The 20,787-nt window shown below is 42.4% G+C and overlaps 1 protein-coding gene across 2 annotated transcripts in view; it reads right to left on the bottom strand.

Annotated features, from left to right (window-relative positions):
• Positions 1–20,787, bottom strand: part of MAMDC2 (MAM domain containing 2) — a 61,816-nt gene that overhangs the window by 19,087 nt on the left and 21,942 nt on the right. For both annotated transcript variants that reach the window (XR_011137833.1, XM_068927815.1), the window contains exons 3-8: positions 13,852–14,117; positions 12,516–12,600; positions 11,295–11,432; positions 8,810–9,066; positions 3,605–3,698; positions 654–800 (exon numbers count right to left, since the gene is read on the bottom strand). Coding sequence is in view for 1 of the 2 variants with exons in the window: in XM_068927815.1 (XP_068783916.1) it covers positions 654–800; positions 3,605–3,698; positions 8,810–9,066; positions 11,295–11,432; positions 12,516–12,600; positions 13,852–14,117 (987 nt within the window). In the remaining variant the exon portion in view is untranslated. The remainder of the gene's footprint in view (positions 1–653; positions 801–3,604; positions 3,699–8,809; positions 9,067–11,294; positions 11,433–12,515; positions 12,601–13,851; positions 14,118–20,787) is intronic.

Here is a 20,787-nt window from a genome sequence, read left to right as displayed (position 1 = left end):
GCTCCACTGGAAGCATAACTTTATTTCTAGGGCACCACTCCCAGACCAAAGAATGAACGATGGGACACACAGCATATTATTTCCTGCACCAAGCATGGAAGAGGTGAGACTTTAGCACATACAGATCAGTAATCATGAATACTCTGTATAAAATGGATGTGTGAGAAGCACGACATTCAGAACACGCTGTTCAAGCAGCAGTATGCTGTTTCACTATACAAAAGTTCAAAGTTTTCCTTTAAAAATGCCACTCTCCTAAGCCTGGAAGAGCTGAGAGCCCAGTGCCCTTCCATACTAAAAGCAGTGCATTAAACTACTTGTATATTTTCTCGTGCGTTTTTGTGGGATCACATCGTCAGTGACCACCAATCAGTGCAGCCCAGTGCAGTTACTGTGATTTACGGCCTGACGTGACCGCAGGGAGGATGAGCCTGCATTGTGGGATGGCATAGGTGACCTCCCCCTTCCACGTGCAAGGCCGGGCACAGCCAGCCTCTCAGCCGGGGCCGAGCAGCGTACACAGACTTTTCATGGAAGCGAGTTGCAGTGAGGCAACCTAACCTGTGTGCCAATGACATTATTTAACAGAGTGAAGAACACGGTAAACTTTCTATCCGGTTTGACTCTTCTGACGAGAAGGAGTTTTGATTTACCAAACCCTGTAGTGTGATCTCCTGCTCTATACACGTTGCGCTTTACTTTCACTCTGCTCCATCCCGGGCCATCCTTGTGATCCTGGTGAAAATTACACAGATCTTCCTCAAAATTGCAGCTTGCCTCAGCGGGATTGAAAGAAATTCCTAAAACATATATGCATATGTTCTGTTAGGAAAAGCACAGGACAGTAGGCATAGGTATGTGAAGAACAAGGATGCCAAAGAATACTCTGTTTCATCTTTTTTTGCCGATGTTTAACAGCAGCCTGTATTGCAGCAGACCAACATATGCGAAGGCATTAGGGATACATGGTACAAAGTCACACTTGATATCAAGCTATCAATTTTCTGTCGCAAGTAGATCTTATTTTCTTCTATTTTTGCCAGAGGGAGGGAAAAAAAACCCTCCTCCACAGTCCCTATAAAAATGAATAAGCTACATATATTAAAAGAAGATTTCTCCTTCAGGACATAATGCATAAAGACATTCAGACATTTATTTTCATCCTGCTCCTTTCCTCAAAAGATATTTGGACAAAATGAGTGTGAGCATGTGTGTGTGTGCCCACTTATCACATTTAGTCATATTTAATTTCCACTTTAATTTACAACCGTATAACTTTCTAACATAAATAATTATTATTTTTTTAATTGCACTGTTCTCAAAAGCCTTTTGTAGTAACGTACAATGTGTGTGCATATACATGTTGTCCGTATGTACGTCAAATTGCATTTGGTTCATGTACTGCTTCACGGCCACTGGCCTCTGGAACTGTACCTCACTCATCTGAGCACTGCACGTGTCTGCACGCAGAAGAAAACTGTACCATATATAGCGATGTTTATTAAAAGCTAAACTAATCCCCTCAGCCCAGCTGATGGCTCTCTCGTTGACCTGCTATGTGGAAATCACAGATTAGAATTTGCTTTAGTCTGAAAACATCCCCCTGTGAAAGCGTGCTTACAGTCAAAACACTCCTACTCCTGTAAAAGCAGCATCAATCATGTGTTCTGGTTGCCGGGGAAGAAGGGGACCCAACCCAGAGCGATCACGCGATTTTCGGCTACGTCAGAAGTCAGATCCCTCTACAGCAGCACACGACCTGTGCAGGGCTAACACGCCTGCACAGAGGCTAACAGGGACTTCCCTGGCAAGGGCAGGAAAACATGCATTAACTTCAGGAGAAGCAAAAGGTTGGTTTTTGAGAGATGATACCTCTGTGTTCTTCAGCTTCACATAAGCAGCTACCCTTGTGACTTTCTCTGCCTTCAGAGAAAGAGGTGGCAGCCCTGGACTCCCACCTCTGCTTTCCCAGGCTCAAGAAAACACAGTCGGAGCACTACCAGACCCAGGTAGCATCAGACCCAGCAGCATCTTTTGAGTCTCCTTTGGTGAGCAAGCTTAATACTCTGCTACATTTTCCCTCCCTTGGGCTAACATCCAGACCTTTGTTGATCAAAACTTCTAGAAATTGGAAAAAAATAATGCTGTAATATACAACAAGAGAGTCTGGTCTTTTGCAGAAGAAGTCTTCAGAACAGCTGAGAAACTGTCTATGGCTGAAAGCAAGGAGAAAGAACATCTGTTGCTCTTAAACAGCTCTATTTAAAAGAGTAGAGGATGGAAATAGAAGATAAGTCTAAAGAATTATTCAGCAGCTAAACTTATTTCAACAAAATATCAAGCAAAAGATTGGCATTCATTTCTCAAACAGAAAAAAAAGCCTTCAAAATCACAGTTAGTAGGCAAAGTTCTAGCCACATCTATCATTTTAACTTGTCGGAGTGGATCCCAACTTGAGCCTTGATATTGAGACTAATTTGGGATTGGGGCAGCAGATACTATAAAACAGCCCACAGCTCCAGATGGATAAGCCACCTGGGAATTCAGAGGGAAAACAGAGATGAGCACACAGCTCCAGTCCATGACACGCTGCAAACATAAGCCAGGATTTTTGTCACAAAACTAAGCTACTTGTCGCAATGAGAAGTTAACAAAATAAAAGTAGACTTACTAAGCCAAGATTAGTGGATTAGTAATATATCTGGAATCTGCCTCCTATTGCTATTAGAGCTGTGCAGATAAAGCTAGCAGAGACTCTATGCAGATAAAAACGTTTATGCAGATAAACCTCTCTCTCCTTGATCACTTCAAAACATTGGCAGAGAATTCAAATTTGTGTCCGAAGCGAATGAATGGGCTTGTTCAAAAACCACTAACCTGCTTTTGACTTTTTGCTTAGCACTAACACTAAAATCCAAACACCCAGTGCATAGCCAGTGTAGAGACTGCACTCACAAAAGACTAAGTCTGGTCCCAAGTGCCTCTACGCCAGAGATGATGGGGATCCGGCTGTATTCTGCTGCTGTGAAAACCTAATAAAATGCTGGCAGACGCTCCCCTGTAAGATAAATAATACCGCCTGGAATGGCAAGGACAGGAAGACAAGGCTCCTGTTCCCTATTTTGGCTCTGAAGAACATCTCAGGATATGTAGAATGAAAGAAGATATCTCCTAGATTGGCAATAATCAAAAGCCCGGGAGATTTGCTTCTCTCTTGCTACTCTCAAATGCGGAGAAATCTCTCTCTTTTCTGAGACCCGGAAGCGGTCATTTGTTTAAATGTCAGTGAGATGCAACTGCAGCATTCAGCCCAGTGTTGCAGTTGCAGGCCGCTGAAGCAAGATCACTGGAGAAGAAGCATTAAGGACGGGTTTCTGGATCAGCTGATCAAATGAATAGCGTTAGTGTTTCTCTCTCTTATAGTGCCGTTTTGTTCCTAGGAGGAAGAGGATCCCAACAGCATTGGTCAGTTGAGAAGGCAGCATTTGCATGTCACTACAAAATGCTGCAGGTATTAAAACATGTGGTTCAAAGAGGCAAAGCATAGCGGAAACTTTTCCGCACAGCGGAAAAAAGGAGTGTAAATAGTAGTAAGAACTCATACCTGTCTGATTGCTGCAGTAAACTGGAGAGAAAGCAATGTCATCAAGGGCAACGTAACCTCCCTTTGCGCTGTTGAAAGCAACTTCAAATATCACCTGGAAATGGTAATCATTTGTTATTCATCTACCATATACCAAATAATGTACAAAGTACATGTTTGTACTACTGAGTTCTGATCAGACAGCCCAGGTAGACTCCAGGGCAACTCAGAGAGTACTGCAGACGTTGAGATGAACACACTGACTAGTGACACAAATCACGGTCAGACCTTGGGGTCAGATCTTTGTTCACTCAAGCCTCAGGAAGAACCACGGGAAACATATCTGTTCTACTACTTTACGAGGCATCAGTAGTTTTAAAGGTGCAGTAAGGTTACTAGCAGGAGACCATCTGAAGCCAGTACTCAGGGTTGTTACTCTGCATTGACTATATCTTCAAAGCTGCCTGATTACTGCTTTATCTAGTATCTATCTGAGTCAAGAGCTAAAAAAAAGGCCACAAGTAATACTCTGCATGAACTGTCATTATCATATTAAGTTTTCTCTGAAGACAATATCCTCAGACAGTGAAACCCATGCCTTGGCATCATCTGGCAGGGAAGAATTTATTTAAAAAGTTATAGTTAAGATAAAAATCAGAAAAGTTATTATTCTGCTTTGTTTACCATAAAACCAAACAATGATTGTACTCAGCCATTCCCAAGAGACACCATTTCCCAAGATAAGTGGAGGACAGTCCATAATTCTTGAGGAAGTGTGTTAAAACTTATCTTAAGTACCAAAAGCTCTGAATTACAGGAAGACCTTGAGAAAAGGCCTGAACTACAAGGCAATCCCAGGGACAAAGCAAGGATATAAAGACAAACGCTTCCAGAGTGAGAGCCCATTCAGTGAAAGCAATGCCTGTGATGTCTTGCCTAAGTATGAGAGCCAAATTATGAGAGCTGCAAAAGAATCCCCACACTTTTTTAGCTGGAAGAAAAAAAAGAGACTGATGTGAAGCGCAGCCTAAGTAAGCATAAGCAAAGTTTTCTCTTATTTCTGTCCAATGGTCTCTAAAAATAACACCTATGTTATTAATAACTGGATTACATGAAGAATCATGGGGCAGAACAAAGGCACATCTAGCCCAGTGTCTTGTTTCTGATAGAGGAGGCCTACAGAACGAACAGAATAAGGCAAGTCTTCACGTCTACTTCCCTCATATGGTATTCCTGATTGACTTTTTTCTTCCATGAATCTGTCTAATCACTTTTCGACTCATGAAAATAATGGCATTCATAATACGCTGTGGCAGTGAGTTTCACGGCTTAGTTATGTTATCTGTGAAAAATGTCTCTTTTAGTTCATTTTAAACCTGTTACCTGGTCGTTAAGAATTTGGGAAGGCAATGGAAATTATGAGAAAGAGTGACTAGTTAAAGCTTCTCCATTTCATTCACGACTTCTATGAACCTCTACCATGTTCTACTTCATTTTGTTTGCAGGTTGAAGTGTCTTCTTTCACGTAACTTCTCCACTGTTCTGATTATCCTCACCCCTCTCTTCTAGTTCTAGGATATCCTTTCTTAAATGAGAGGATTTGAGTTGTACGCTCTACTGAAGACATGGGTACCCTGTGTATTTATTCAGGGTCATGACATCTTCTATTTTGCTATTTATTCCTCTACAAATAATTCTAATATGAATTTTATGAAAGCCACTAAGAACTGAAATGATATTTTCACAAAACTAACTGCAAGTGACCGTTAACTAATTTATAGCTATAGTGCTGGGACTGTTTTTCCCTTTGCAGTTTATGTTCATTGATTATTGTTCATTACCATTCAGTATATGTTCATTACCATTCAGTATAATGAGATCTTTCTGCAATTCTTCGTGGCTCTTTTGGTTTTTATTATCTTTACGATTTTAAATAGTATCATCAGCAATCTCTGTCACTTCCCTACTTTAAGATATATTTAAGGTAATTTGAAAACTCACAGATACACTTATAACTGGGAGATAAGCATGAGAAACAAGAGCTTTGCATGTGGTCACAGAGCTGTGACATTGCTGGGATAACAGAGACTTACTGAGACACTTTGCGCGACTGCGTGCTGCAATGGACAGATACAGGATCTTCAGGAAAGGCCGGCAGAGGAGACGAGGAGGGGAGCTGCCCTCTGTGTGGAAGAGCAGCTCAGACGTGGGGAGCTCTGGGTGAAAGCTTGTGGGCCTGGGTGAAAGGAGCCACCACTACGCATGGCATTGCAGTGGGAGTGTGTGACAGACCGCTGCTGACCAAGGTGAGGAAGGGGATGAAGCTTTCTTTGACTAACTCAAGGAAGAGACTGTGTCGCACATGCCTGTTCTCATCACGGACTTTAATCTCTCTGACATCTCCTGAAAGGGCAACACAGTGGGATGCAAGCAATCCGGGAGTTTTCTGGAGGGTGTCATGGATTATGTTTTGCTAATCAGGTACTGGCTGGGCCACCCAGGGGTGACGCACAGCTGGTGACACACAGCTGGATCTGATATTCACTAACAAGGAAAAACTGGTTGGGGATGTGGTAGTCGGTGTCAACCTTGGCTGTAGTGACCACGAAATAGTGGAGGTCAAGGTCCTGAGGGGGGTGAGGGAGGCTGGAGAGTAGCAGAGCCCAGACCCTCAACTTTGGGAGAGCCAATTTTGGCTTATTCAGGGAACTTGTAGATGGGATCCCAACTGATGCAACTCTGAAGGACAAAAGAGTCCAGGAAACCTGGTAGGTCTTTAAGGAGAGCATCCTCCAAGCACAAAAACTGCCCATGCCAATACTCCGCAAAACAAGGAGATGTATCAGGAGGCCAGATTCCTAATCAAGAAGTCATGGCACAGCTCTAAGACAAAGAGCAGCATACAGGAGGGGGTGGGAAGAAGAGGCTGCAAAGGAAGATATAAGAAATATTGCCCGAGCATGTCGAGGTAGTGTCTGGAAAGCCAAAGCTCAGCTGGAGTTGAGACTTGAAAGGTATGACGAGGATGACAAGAAGAGCTTCCACAGGTATGTTAACTGTAAAACGCTGACCAAGGAAAACATGGGCCCATTGCTGGATGGGGTGGGTGATTTAGTGACAGTGATTTAGTGACATCCTGAGAGATGAGGCTGAGGTACTCGTTGCCTTCTCTGTCGCCACCGGCAAGGTCTGCCAGGCCTCTGTGCTTAGTAACAGCATTCAAGGAGCATAAGAGCCGCCAGCCAAGATGAGGACTGAGTCAGGGATCGATCAGGAGGGAGTATGCCAAGAGCTGGTGGATGTCCTTGCAAGGCCACTACACATCAGCTTTGACAGAAGGTCAGGGGAGGTCCACCACAACTGGAGAAAGGCTAATTTTGCTTATCTGCAAAGAAGTGCAAAAACTCAGTCTGGGGAACTGCAGACTGGTCAGCATCACTTTGGTCCCTGGGAAAATTACGGAATGAGCCTTCTTGGAGCATGTTTTTGGGCATGTGAGGGAGAAGCTGGTGATCAGGAACAGTCTGCATGGATATACCAAGAGTAAATCCTGCCTCACCATCTGTGATCACATCCAGATTTGTGGATGAGAAGAGAGCAGTGGTTGTCATTTACCTCCACTCTAGCAAGGCTTTCAACACCACCTCCTGCAATATTCTTGCATGCAAGTTGTGACATTACAGTCTGGGAGAAAGGACAGCTAGATGGATAAAAAATTGTGTGGATGGTCAGGCTCAGAGGGTTGTGGTTAATGGATTGTGCTATACCTTGAGGGCAGTAACAAGTGTGGTTCCACAGGGGCCGTTCCTCAAAAAACACCTATTTTCAAGTTTTATTGATAACATCAATCAGTTTGCCTGATACGGAAATCACAACTCAATCTGCAACCCTCCTGATATCCCCTGGAACCTTTCAGAGCCACTTGCACTCTCTATTCCTGACACACATAGGTAATTATACGTTAACTGTACACAACAATTAATAACTTGGTAATTTTATATCTGAGTTCCTTCGACATTCTTCTGTGAATACCATCTGTGTTGATGATTTGTTATTTTAACCTACTCCCCCACTGATATATCAATTTAAGACAGTTCCTTTAATTTCACTGCAGCAAAAAAAAAAAGCTCTAGTGTGAGAATTTCTCTCATATCCTTCATAGGGCACTCAGATGCAAAGGACTCATTTAGCTCTTCTGCTGTGGCTCAATAGCTGTGCACTTCCATTACAGTTCGTTTGGACCCCCAGATTTTTAGCCAACCTTCCTAATTCTGATGTGCTGCCAGAGGCTTTGTAATTCATTTTATTCCTTTAGAATATTATTCCTGCTCTTTCTTTATAGCATGCCAGAGTACATCATCTTTTTGATTCTTCTCATTTGCATTCAACCTCTGCTTTTAGAATAATGTTTTATTCACCACATAGCTTGCTTCACTTCACTGTTTAACCACTCCAGCTTTTTTTGTTTTTGATCCTTTTAAAGTCTTTTCTGATTGTTGTTACATATTAATTCCTGGCTTCAGATATGGTGTCTAATTTAAATGACTTCCATGATATCAGCCAACATTATACCTTGCTAGCTACCCTTGCTCTTCTGTTCCTATAGCTCTGGGCTGAAGTGTAAGTTGCTATCCGATCTCAGCTCCTTTCCTATACAATCTGAAGTCTGACTGTCTCAATGGATGACGTGTAAACTGCTGCGCTTATCACCAGTTTGTCTGCCTACTTACTCTAATGTCCTGCATCACTATAGGAATGTACAGAAGAGCCTTCTATATACAATCAATACTAAATCTAGCTCATCTCACCTTTCTGGGTGAAGAGTCTCCTGCTGGTAAAGCAACTTTGGGTTCATTTGATGGGTTCTATTCATTAACAGATTTATTTGGTCACTGACATCTCAGAGTGGGCTGAGAGAACCTTGACATTATTTAGTGGGAGCTAAAAGATCTTGCACTAGTGGGACTCTACAACCTCCCACAGTGGCCTGTTCAAGTACTGCACCACCTGACCCCATCTTTGCTGAAAACCAAGTACCAGGGTGAAAAGTGATTTCTCCTTCGGCTTTCTGCAATGGCAAAGGAAGCAACCGATCACCAGTATCTTTATAACAATCTTTCAGATGCTCAGAGGCTACTCCCATGTTCCCCCCTTGGTGTGGGACAGCACTGATGTATGTTGCAACCTGGAAGGTGTAACTGGGCCATACAGGAATGGTTGTTTTACCTCCATTGGATACGGTGCATTGAAGTCAACTTCTGCTAAAGTCCAGTCTGCACTCAATGCACTGTCTGTTTTCCAGATCTCTTCATAAAAGCCACTCATATCTCTCAAGTAAACAGTAAAAACAATGCTACTCTCCTGCTTAAGTTGATAATAAAAAGATAAGCAGCCAGACATTGGGGCCGTTGTCTTTGGTGAGATTAGCTGGGCCACTTCCTGAAAATGCTTGATGTAAACAGAGTCCACATACATGTAGTGACCTAAAAGTATAAAAGAAACTTAGTATAAGAACACCCTTTAAAGGACACCATTTAAAAGAAGTATTATAAAAGAAACTTGGTATAAGGACACCACCTAAAAGAAGTATCTACAGATGGGCAGGAATTAGCGTATCGCTACCACTTGGACAGCAATGGTTGGTTCCTAGGAAATTTTAGTAATTCCAGGCAACTTTTTTTTCTCCTTTCTACATTTGGACAACTCACAGTTGCTTGGCCAAAACACCACGGGCAAAATAGCCAGTCTCAGCTCTTTCCCAAGTCTTTATTTTAAAATTTTACAATAAAGATAGTAATAAGCTCTCCACGTTTGTTGGAGCTGTTTATAAATGGAAAAATTCATTACAACTGAGGAAATTCCCTGCCTCACAACAGCTTAGCTTATTATTTAATCTTTAGCTAAGTGCCAGCTTCCACTGAGGTAAACTAAGCAAATGAACAAGACTATAAGCCGTGTGTTTCCTCATCTGTTTTCTTCAGCATTTTGTTTAATATATTAAACGACTTGGCAAGTAATCTTTACTCTGTACATTTCAGTGCATGTATAATTCTGTTTGGTCTGCCTAAGATTTGATTTCTAAACGTTTTATCTTTAGTGAATATTTTTTTTTGTAAAACTTTTATTAAAAAAGGGCCTTGGGGAGTTGCTCATAAATGGAAAAATGCATTAGAATTGAGTAAGTGCCCTGCCCTCCAACAGCCAATACTACCTGCAGGATCTTCAAAAGGTACAGATTCTCAGACTTATGCTGATTTTGGGAGAACTATCTTGATTTAAACAGGACATATACATGTGCCCATATGGGTATGCTGTGCATCTATAGCGTTTTCCTCTTTTATACTCTCAGAAACATGGATTTGCAGCATCAAACAATATTGCTGATCAGCTGAAAAACGTTGCCTCACAAGCAGAAAACTGAGTGTCGGATGAAATGCCAAATTCACAGGCTACTTCAGCATTGACATTGCAAGCTGTGTATTTAGGTTTGTACCTGTCCTTTTACCACATCCCTATAGCCCATTAATTAGCTAATACTGTTTTCAAATCTGGAGATTTTTTTCTCCAAGTGGAACAAGGGAAAGGGCTCCCCTGGCATTTGCTCTCCTCCACCACGTCCAGAGTCACAAGACTGTTGAAACTTCAGCAGTACTTGCCTGAGAAGTCAGAGCTTCATTCCTCCTCTGCAGTTTTACCCCATTTCACAGCTGAATTACAATCTCCCTGACAAATGGTTGAAGGGCTTCGTAACATACGTCTTGCAAAAAGAAGGCAGAAGGCTCTACTGTGAATTTTGGCTTCTTGGGATCTTCTCAGTCCATGGTCAGCAGAGAGGGTTTGGCATGAAAGAGAAACCGTCTGGCTACCAGAAAACAGATCCTTCCCAGCTGGAACCTCTTGCTATCTCATACAGTACTTTTTATACTGATATAGATCCACTGTCAGCCATGGAAGTTTTGGTGAGTCAAACTTCCATCAAACATTTTACCAATTTTTAAGCGACTCAGGGTTATGCAGGGCTGGACTGACACTCTGTACTCAACTCACACAATTGTGAAATGAAATAAGAAGGCACAGCGGCATGAGTTAAGGAAGGAGTATCAACCTTACTTTTCATGATGCGATTCCTTGTATTGTCACAAACTTCACTTTGTCTGAGATGAGCAGAGTGGTGCAACAAGCCAGATCTCCTGAGTGTCATCTACTATGGTATTTCATACACAACTATGTTAAAAAACTAAAATATCTGCCAACCCTTCACTCTGACTATATAAAAAGCTCTTCCCTCAGCAAGGTGCCTGGGACAAATATTTCACACAGACAAAGTGCTGACAAAACCCTTAAGCTTTTAAAACTCTGCCTTCTGTGGGCTGCATTTATAGCACTCTGTCTGAGTAAAAGAAACAAAACTCCTAAACCTTGTGCGATTTAATGTCAAATTCTCAAAATGTGCTTCAGTCCCTCTGTTTTCCCGCTCGCTTCCAATGGTCACTGAGAAAAAATCCCTGCCAGACGTATGGGCCAGCAGCACAAGTTTTTAAAAGAAATTATATGTTATCACGGCCCAGACTTTTAAAATCCACAAAAAGATGGATTCCTTTCTGCCCCTCCCTGTCCAACATATTATCATAATTCTGAGTCATTTTTAAGCAGAGCAAAAAGCATAGACCCAAACTTTCCATTTTACTTCCATTTTACATTTGTTGCTTACCCAATTCACTGTTAAGTGTGTGGTCTTTGGGAAGGACAGACTGAGAATTGCGAATGTTTCCTCCACCAACAAACCAGTTTACATTGGGGTTCCAGCGGTTCACGAAGCCACAAAGATGATTTTCTTCAAAGTCACATTCTGCAATTGTAGACAGCATCACAAAGATCTCATTACAGCTCAACAGATACATTTTCATCACAAAAACTGGAAGAAAAGCTACTGCTAAGCCCTGGCCTTGCTTTAGGTGAGTCAGTGCCTTGAATGCCTACGCTGACAAAGCTGGACACAACACATAACAGCTTATACTAAATGGAAGCTAATTTAGCCACAATACTTGATGACTGCTCTAGATTCTCATTTCCACCCCGCTCAGTCCTACTTATTTTTCATTATTTGGTAATATATGACTATTATAGCTTAGAACTGGGTAAAATAGATTTAAAATGTACCACTTTCTAGCCCTCAGCCCATAGTTAGAACAGCATTTCCACTTGTAAATCTTACTGCGACTGTACAAAACGACTGTGTCCCTCTGCTGAATGGATGGTTTTGCAGAGAGCTGCACTAAAAGGGTGACCCACTGCAAACCTGCCAGCTCGCTATAGCATGGGGCGAGGGAGCTGTCAGGGGTAGGTGGAAGCAAGGCAGGGCCAGCAGTGTGCACAGCCAAAATATTGTAGTAATTCAGCTGGACTCCACCAAAGTTGTTAAGGCCTCCTAGCCTCCCAGCCACTCCAATTTTTGAACTCCGCTAGCGGTTTTTGGAAAAAGTCATGTGGAACTGACAATAATCTCAATATCAGCATAGTTTTGCCTCTGCAGCCTTCAGGATGCCTTTGTAAGGCAGCATGAACAGGCAGAGAGCAGAAATAACATTGCAGCTGTTATGTCTAATGTTTGCAGCAGTCTAGTTTTGTGAGACTATAACACTTGGTCATGCTCGAACAATGAACAGCAAAATAACAGAATGAATTACTGTATGTGAAAAGTCTATATACACTAGAAAGCAAGGCAGGCAAATAAATACTCATATAAGTGTGCACAATCTTAGTTTAAAAACAATAAAATGTCTATTGCACTAGTTTTTCAGACTATTTTTAAATTTAAAAAAGCTATTCTTTTTTCCCCCCTAAACCTGCACCTTTTGTTCAGTTTTTAAACAGCCAGTGAGGTATTTTTTTCTGGGCAGAGAACATGGGCAGCTGAGCAGAGAGTACTCACCAATACAATATCCTGGAGTTATTTTAATTTCAAAAACTGCTATGCTGGCAGACTTATCTTTTCCCATCTCACCTTCCAGAACAATCTGCACAATATAAACCAAGCAGTACATTTTAGGGTGTCACTGTTCCCATCATAACACTGGACATTTACACCACAGAAACAGGTGAATTAGTGAAACATATGCAAGGAGTCTCATCATCCCTACAGACAGTAGAGGTGCATTTGTCGAAAGAGCCCGGGGTAGTAATAGGCAGACTGCGTTAAGACTGAGTTCACCTCCTTTGTCTACGACAGAAAGCACACTGAAAGGTAATGGGACAAGGCCTAAATAACCTGCACTTTGCATCATTGCAAGTAAAGGACTTTAGACTCCTCAGCTGTGGTTATACAAGAAGTTATTGCAGAGACGTGTGTGACGGGATTTGGCTAGAAATACTCTCCCCTAAGCTCCGGACTCTCTCTGCTTTCAGACAGGTGCAGAGGACAGGAATGAGTGAGCACAGCTGCAGACCTAAGGGCCCGGGAGATCATGCATCTGCCACAGGACAGCAGCTATGCTGGTCTGCGGAGAAGCAAGGCATCATTGGTCTTTAGTTTGATTACTTGTGCTTTCCAGCAAGCCGGAAAATGCATTTATTTGGGAGCACATTAACTGTCCGACTCAGAATAGCATTATTCACTGATTTTAGGGACAGAAAAGGTCAACTGATTCACACAGTGCTAGGCCAGATCAGCTGTAAGCTAGAGGTTTCGGAGCAAGCAGCCAGCATCCCAACAGGATCGAATAAATTCTCCATCTAGCCAGGAAGCATATATTGAAGGCCACACACATGGAAGTCTTGTAAGTGAGAACTTAAAAAGAGAAGTTCTGTTTGCACCCAAGCATGATGCCAAGACTGATTTACAGTTGTGCCTATCTTATGTGCAGTTCTCAGAGAGCACGAACCGTTACAAACATAGGTACCTGTGACACTTCCCAGACTGCCACCAGGACTGTCTGGAGAACGAGCCTTAATTCTCTAACACTTCCTGGCCTTGCGTTCACTCTTGTGTGAACTATATCGCATATAAACCAATAGATGCTGCGTATGGCAGGCCTGAATGTTCAAGCCCTTAAACAAGCAGGAAAGTAAACAAAATCCAGCCTCAGTTCCTGGGGAAAAAAATACCATTTCCGCTTCATTCTCTTCGGTTTCACTGCAGTTAAGTGTTCCTACCTGAGTCAACAATGACAGCCAACAATAAGGCCAAGCGTGCTCAAGTTCAAAAAATAATCCATTTATCACAAGATGTGTACAATAAATCCTGCGGTATCTTCTAAAATTGCACTTACCTTGTACTTTTTTGTGCTATTTGCTAAATCTAAACTAGCTATGAGCCAGCTATCTGAAGGCTCCTTGGCTGACCACAGCAAACGATCAAAGCTCTCTCCTTCTTGCCTCAGATACAGGTTGAGCCTGGTGGGATCAGTTGAAGATCCTGAAGATGTTGCTATTTGGTAAATCAGTCTGATACAGCTCCACTCTTCAGAATGTAGTTCGGGACTGGAAAGTACTGCTTTCTCACCCTCGTAAGATGTATCCACAGAAATATAATGTCCTGGGAACAAAGACAGACACACATCAGAAGAATAAATGTCAGTCTTTACTTTTGCACCTCTGGATAAAAGTGAATATACAGGAATAGTTGCCCCAAGGTTAGCCCAAAAGAATGAGAGCGCCACTCATTTGCGAGGCACGTTATTTTACTCTTTGACATCCCACTATACCCATAAAAGCCTCACTTCATGTATCTTTCAGCATTTTTAATCACGGTTTTTAAATTGTGGTACTTAATGTGTATTGTATTCAGCAAAGTATGTTGTATCAGTGTAAAGCAGATTATTGAAATAAATAGCCAAGTATTTTTACCCAAGTATTGCCTTCCAAGAGTGAAAACTATAGATGGACTGTTTGACTGACAGGATAATTCACACAGAAATATGCTGCAGGAACATTGAGCTGTTTTACAGACCAAAACTCTCTTACTTCATATTTATAATTTAGATTTAAAAGCAATAAATAAAAAATGCATCTCAACTGAAAGCTTCTAAAGCATTTCTGTTTTCATAGGAGAAAATGAGAAGACACTCTCAAGCAATAATACTAGCATGTACAAACCTGTTCATTCAAAAACCGTTAATGTAACACTAAGATTAAACATATTGGCAATCTCCATAGGATTATTTCAAAACTAATCTCCAGATGGATATTCTAGGAGCAGGGCCTAAAACATCAGCTCTTCTATAAAAACAAAAGAAAGGATGTGATGACAAGCTAAAAATGCTCAAGGAGGCCAGAAAATGCCAAAGAAACAGCATGTAGAAAAAGGGGGCAACAACAAACAAATCACAAGCGAAGCGGAAGCTCGGTCCCACAGACTTTGCCAGCGCACCAAAACCGAGATCAGGAGGAGCGTAACGGGGTAGGAGATTCACAGAGACCAGGAATGGAAAGCCAGAAGCAAACGAAACTGAGAGAGAGAAAGAAACTTTCAAGAAAGAAAAAAAAAAAGAAGCTAGGACATCCACAGCTGAAACGTTACTCCGCAGACGGCCTGGAAGATGATCCTCGCGACGCAGTGGCAGCGCGTATCAGGCAGACCCCGCTCCCAACGCCAGTTCTCAGCACCCAGGCTGCCAGCAAACGTCACGAGAGGCACGACCGTCCCGTCAGCCCTTCGCACGGCAGCGTATCACACCTAGGCTCTTCGCTTTCCTCTGTCTACATACCCCTCTTCCTTTAATCTCACTTCACTCAGCCGCAGGGCCTGTCCTCTCTTCCCACATATATGTCAGCACTTGCTTAACTTGGGCGCGCTGGCAACCAGATTGACGTTAAATATACTGCTTGACCTTGGCCTTCAGGCACCCTTCACCCTCCCCTCCCAAATCCTGCCTGAACCCTCTGCTGCTGCCGAGCCGTCCCGGGGTTGGCAGCACTCTTACTGCTCTCCCGCATTCACGCGTATCCTCTCTATGCCGAAAAAGCCAGCAGCCCGGACAGTCCCGAGCTCCTCCACCCCGCGCCGGAGACCCCAGCTGTGGGCGCCACGCGGGTCACAGCCGAGCTGCACATTTGCGTTTAGCAGATAGAGAGGCGGCCACTGTTTATCAGCTTTTGGGGTAGGTGCAGCGCCAAGCAGTCCAAGGGGCTGTGCAAACACAGGGAAGCTGCATTTTCTTTCCCCTTTTTAGGGAATGGAGAGATTTTTGCCTCTTTCTATAATTTCTCTCTATAAACCCTATCTACCGTGTTTAGCTTTAGTTTCTTGGAAGAACACACAAAAAATCATAGGTGAAGTGCAAGTAACTCGTTACTGCAGCAGTACAGGAAATAAAAATAAACAAAGGATATGGGAATATTTTAAAATAGGTACCTAACGTGCCTGCCAAATATGCAATCTGCCATCAGCTACAATGTGAGTGCATAAAACATCCACTCACATATGGATATCGGGTTTACAAGGGATAGCACGCAGAGTATTTGCTTGCTGCCATGCTCTAATCCAGGGCGTGCACATTTTCTCAGCAGCACGGAGGAGAGAGGGAATCACCACGGCTCTGTTGGAAATGGAACATTTCTCACACCACGCTTGCTCACAATTGATTTAAGTGGCAATATCCAGTTCAGAGAAAGAATCTGGTTTTTTTCAAGGTAGTCTTAATTTGGATCATTTTGGTTACAATGAAACCTACTATTCTGAATCATGCCTGGCAATTTCAGCCCTATTTCTGTCTACTGTTCATGAGAAACCCTTTAGGAAACAGAACCTTCTTATAATAGTCACCTTTTTCTCAGAAATAAATTAGTGTCAAGACAGGAAAATAAACTTACATCGAGACCTCAAATTACCAGCTGTTGAGGCTCAAAGGGCTGTCTGCCTTGAAGACTTAATTATAAGTCGACTAAGGTTCTTCTACAAAAATAGTCATTTAAAAAAGAAACAAAATGTCTTAAGAGTCTCCAGTCTGGAGGATTACATCACCATACACTTGACTTTGCTTCCTCTATATGCTCTACACTTACTTTCACTTGATCTGACTCCCCCTTGATTAGAAAGCAAAAATCATGAAGTTTTTTTCAATCAAGTTCCTTTTTTTTTTTTTACGATTAATTTGATATATTGGGTAAAGCCTCCAGAAATGGAGTGCTCTCACTCCCAACTTGCTAATCATTTTAGCACGCTCTGAAATTTAAGTACATGATCGGCTCCTCTGAAATCAATGGCACTATTGATGAGGCGCATTATGTGCAAGTCTCAGTGCTTTGCTCATGAGGATCAGAGAGCCTGGCACTTTGCAGAATCAAGCACAGAAAACGCTAATGCTAAACTTTCACCAAATGAATGCTGGCATTGACTAAATGGCCTTTATACTGAACTGTATTTCAATAATAGTGTTGCCATGTGCCACTGCTGCAGAAAGGAAGGTCTCAGCATCGACCTCAAGGGCTGACACAGAGCGACTGTGAGAAGCAGTTGGTGCAGAGAGAGGGTTCCTCCGAGCGCAGAGACCTTCCCCACTTCTTGGGGGAGTAACAGAAGGATATTTAGCAGTTCAGTCTACGAAAATCTGATGAATGCATAGTGCTGTAGAGTGAAACCTCTCATTAAAAATGCAACATAGAGCTTCATTTTCCAGTATGCCTTCCCCCTCCCCTCAAATCCTCCTCCCTCCAGCTGCCCAAAGCACCTAGTTTTTACAGCAGCCACTCATGAGTTATCAGGGAGCGCGATTCTTCGCAGTCACACAAAGGTAAAAGAACAGCAGGCATCAAGTGCTGGAAAAAGCCTGATCACCCAGAAACACAGATACATCATGGTGGGCACCATGCTAGCTTCTTTAAAGGGGACAGCAGCCCGAGATTGGCAGCTACCTTTAATTGCTGATGATTAGCTGTTCCCTGGCAAAGGTAAACACATACCAGATATATTTCCCTCCCTTATTCACCTATTACCCAAGCTGGCAAGTAAAGCATTTTACCACATTCCTACAGTGTTTTTTCACCCACTGGGTGACTTAAGTGCTTTCTCCTCCACCGCTGAATCAGACTCTGCACAGCATCACGCATGTGCTCACTTTACATTCCTCCTTATCTGAGCAAAACACTGAGCCCCGGGGGGTCTAGGACCCAGTGTTGCAAACCTAACCATCCTCAAAGCAACTATGCATTGGGGTAGCATGACTTACAAAATGAGACCTTTAAAAACCTTGTCTATGCACGTCTTTGATCTTGCTATTCTAATAAGCAGTTTCTTACAGAGTATCTCTCAATTACAATTGATTAAACTGTAACTTTATGAGTCATTCACCCAGATTTTGCATAACTATTTAATCTCTTTTATTTTTACTTACCAAAGAGGCATCAATATGTCAATTAACAGTGATTACATCAGTGATTTGGGTTTTTTTTTTTGAGATAGGCAATACTATTTTGTCCCCAAAACAGGAAGAAAATTACACTTATTGCTCTCTCTGTAAATAACACAAACATGGCATAACATCAGACACTGGCTAAAAAAGTAAACCAAATTCCATTAACAAAATAAAAAAATGCTTAGGATAACTAAAATTACCAGCTAGCTTTTCACTATGTATTTAGCCTGTAAGCATTTGGAAGTAAAACCACAGGTGTGTCCCACCCTTCATGGGGTTTATATCTGACACAGCTGTTTGCTCACTTCAGCAACAGTGTAATTTTAGAAGAAAAAACGTATATAAACAGTGAGTTCCAAGAGAAACATTATTAAGGAAATATGAAGCAGAAAAAGGGTAGGATTTACATTTTATTAGACACTCATTTATATCCGTAAATGTGCAAGAAATGTCTTAAAGTTACCAGTCATGGTTGGATTTCCTCCATACTTCCCATACGGAAACAGAAAATATTATTATCAGGGTTTCTTAAAACAAATATTGATCTCCTGATACCTTCTTTGGAATCTCAGCATCTAGATTTCTCGGGGGGAGGAGGGGGGGTGGCTTTTTTTTTTTTTTAATATGATACTGCTAAAAATAAAATAGAAAAGGAGACCATTTTCAGGACCCACTAAGCCTTCTTATGTCACCAGGAAGAGCTAGTTAAGAAAAAAAAAATAATGATAGAGCCAGGGAGATATCATTTTGCAGACTGAGTTTGTACTATGGATGCTATCCTTGGGTACAAATTAGGTTTAGGTGAAGGTTCAGAGTTTGAGCTGAGAGCACAGAAGTTCCACCAGCTACTTCTATGAGATTTTGGCTGTAACTAGCAGAAGGTTCGAGATACTGGACAGGAAACTTCACACTCAACACTCCGCATTTGGCTCAATCTTTTTTCAACAGAAAACAAAATTTTCAGCTGAACTGGACGTTTTTGAGGACAATTTTTCTTGAAAAATAGAGGCACATGGATCAAAATCAAATTTATTTTATCTAAGAAAAGTTAAATTTTCTGAAGAAACTCCTTCCCCTACCCAGGATCAGTCATCATGTTTTCTGGTCTGAGGGTTTTTTTGGAGGGAAGATTTGGAGAGTAAAGCGGGGGAGTTTGAATTTTTTTCAAGGTGTGTCTTGGGAAAACAAAACATTGTATGAGTAAGTGACTTTTTGGTAGGAAGAAAAGCTTTTGCTCCACCATTCCACGAAGAATTGCGAACGGGCTTTCCTCCTCTTGCACAACTGCAGGGGCGTCTCCAGTCTGACACTGACGCCTGTCTGCAGCCAACCTGCCCATCCGCCTCTCCCCAAGCCCCTCTTCTTGCCCGACCAGGGACACCTGAGGACCCCATGTGAACCTGCCGCGGCATGATTTCAGCTTTCTCAGGAGGAACAAAAGGGTTTCCAGGCAACTTTCATAAAGCCGGGTACTATTTATTCCAAACAAAAGCATTTTATACAGAGGCATCACCTCAGGCAGCGAACACACGGGGAGTTCTTCCAGGCAGCCACGCACCAACCCAAGGCCTGACAACAGCACATCGCCCTCGGGCAGGTAAACTAAGCTCATCTTGAGCCGAATCTCCTTCCGGAGGTGAGATTTATTATTTGACTGTTTGCCAAGGACACCGAATCTGGTCAGAGCGCCTGCGTTTCCCAACCCAGAGGAATGAATTTTGGAAGATTTGTTACCCACGCAGAAGTCTTGCATTAACTACCACCCCCACCTCCTGCGTTATCCTTTGTTTCTGCAGAAAGCTCGGGAACATAGCTGTTAGCAAGCTCATCAAAAAACATAAAGGAAATACCCTGTGACTATGGCATGTGGTCACCATTGCTACCACACCGCAGTGCCTTCCAGCCTCCATCCATGGGCTCGATTACAAGAGGCTGGCGGATGTTCAGCTTCTGCTGCCGTTCTCTGTTTCTGATTTGCAGCAGTTGCTCCACTACGGCTGTCTCACTGGGGATGTTTCCACTGTAAGGACTTCTGGCAACCGCCATGTCCTCTCCTCACTCTCCCCCTTGAAATCCCAAGATCCTTACATCATGCACCAATTACACCAGATCTGCTGTTTTGTTCCAAACGCAACCATGTGGCTTTGTTTTTGTTCATAATGACCTCACATGTTTTTATATACTTTTCAACTTTTCCTTTCTGCTTGTTTCAACCGATCCATCAGTTTCAGGGAGCTGTTGATCAAATTACTGAGCTCTCCCTCTCACATGGTTCATCATATAATTTTGACAGGCTTTTTATCTGCAGAAGTAAAGGCTTCCAGATCCCTGTCTGTTAGCTCTGGTTTTACTTGCAACAGCTGTTGCAAAAGCCACTTCTCTGACTCTTATTAGCCGGTGCCTTTGAGCAGGAAGTAAGATTCTGAGACGCACGATTCTCTGCTGTGAATGTGTAAATTGGAAAGATATCATTCAGAATAGCTTTTTTCTTCATGCTTCGGCTTCCTAGATCAGTTTCCGTCGTCCCCAGTGCACAGTGAAAGTTAAAGATAAAAAACAGACCAAGTAGAAACCATCAGGCATGTTCACAGTATTCTGCTCTTTGATTCCTGGCTCTGCCCCTTGACTAAATCATGTTTCTGACCAGAATCAAACACGCAGCGGAAGGCTCTGCGATAGCTCTTTCAACACAGTTGCTTGTTTTGGCAGAGAGTAGCACAGGGTAGCCGTTCTTCAGTAAAGGAATATGCAATTTCTCTCCTATAGTGTTATTTATTCATCTTGTTGACATTTAATTATGCAGTTGCACACAGCGTGATGTGGTGGCATATGTCTGTAACGCATTACCAGCTC

This window comes from Struthio camelus, chromosome Z, assembly GCF_040807025.1.
Source record: "Struthio camelus isolate bStrCam1 chromosome Z, bStrCam1.hap1, whole genome shotgun sequence".
NCBI lineage: Eukaryota > Metazoa > Chordata > Aves > Struthioniformes > Struthionidae > Struthio > Struthio camelus.
This window is presented reverse-complemented; position numbering and strand designations above follow the sequence as displayed.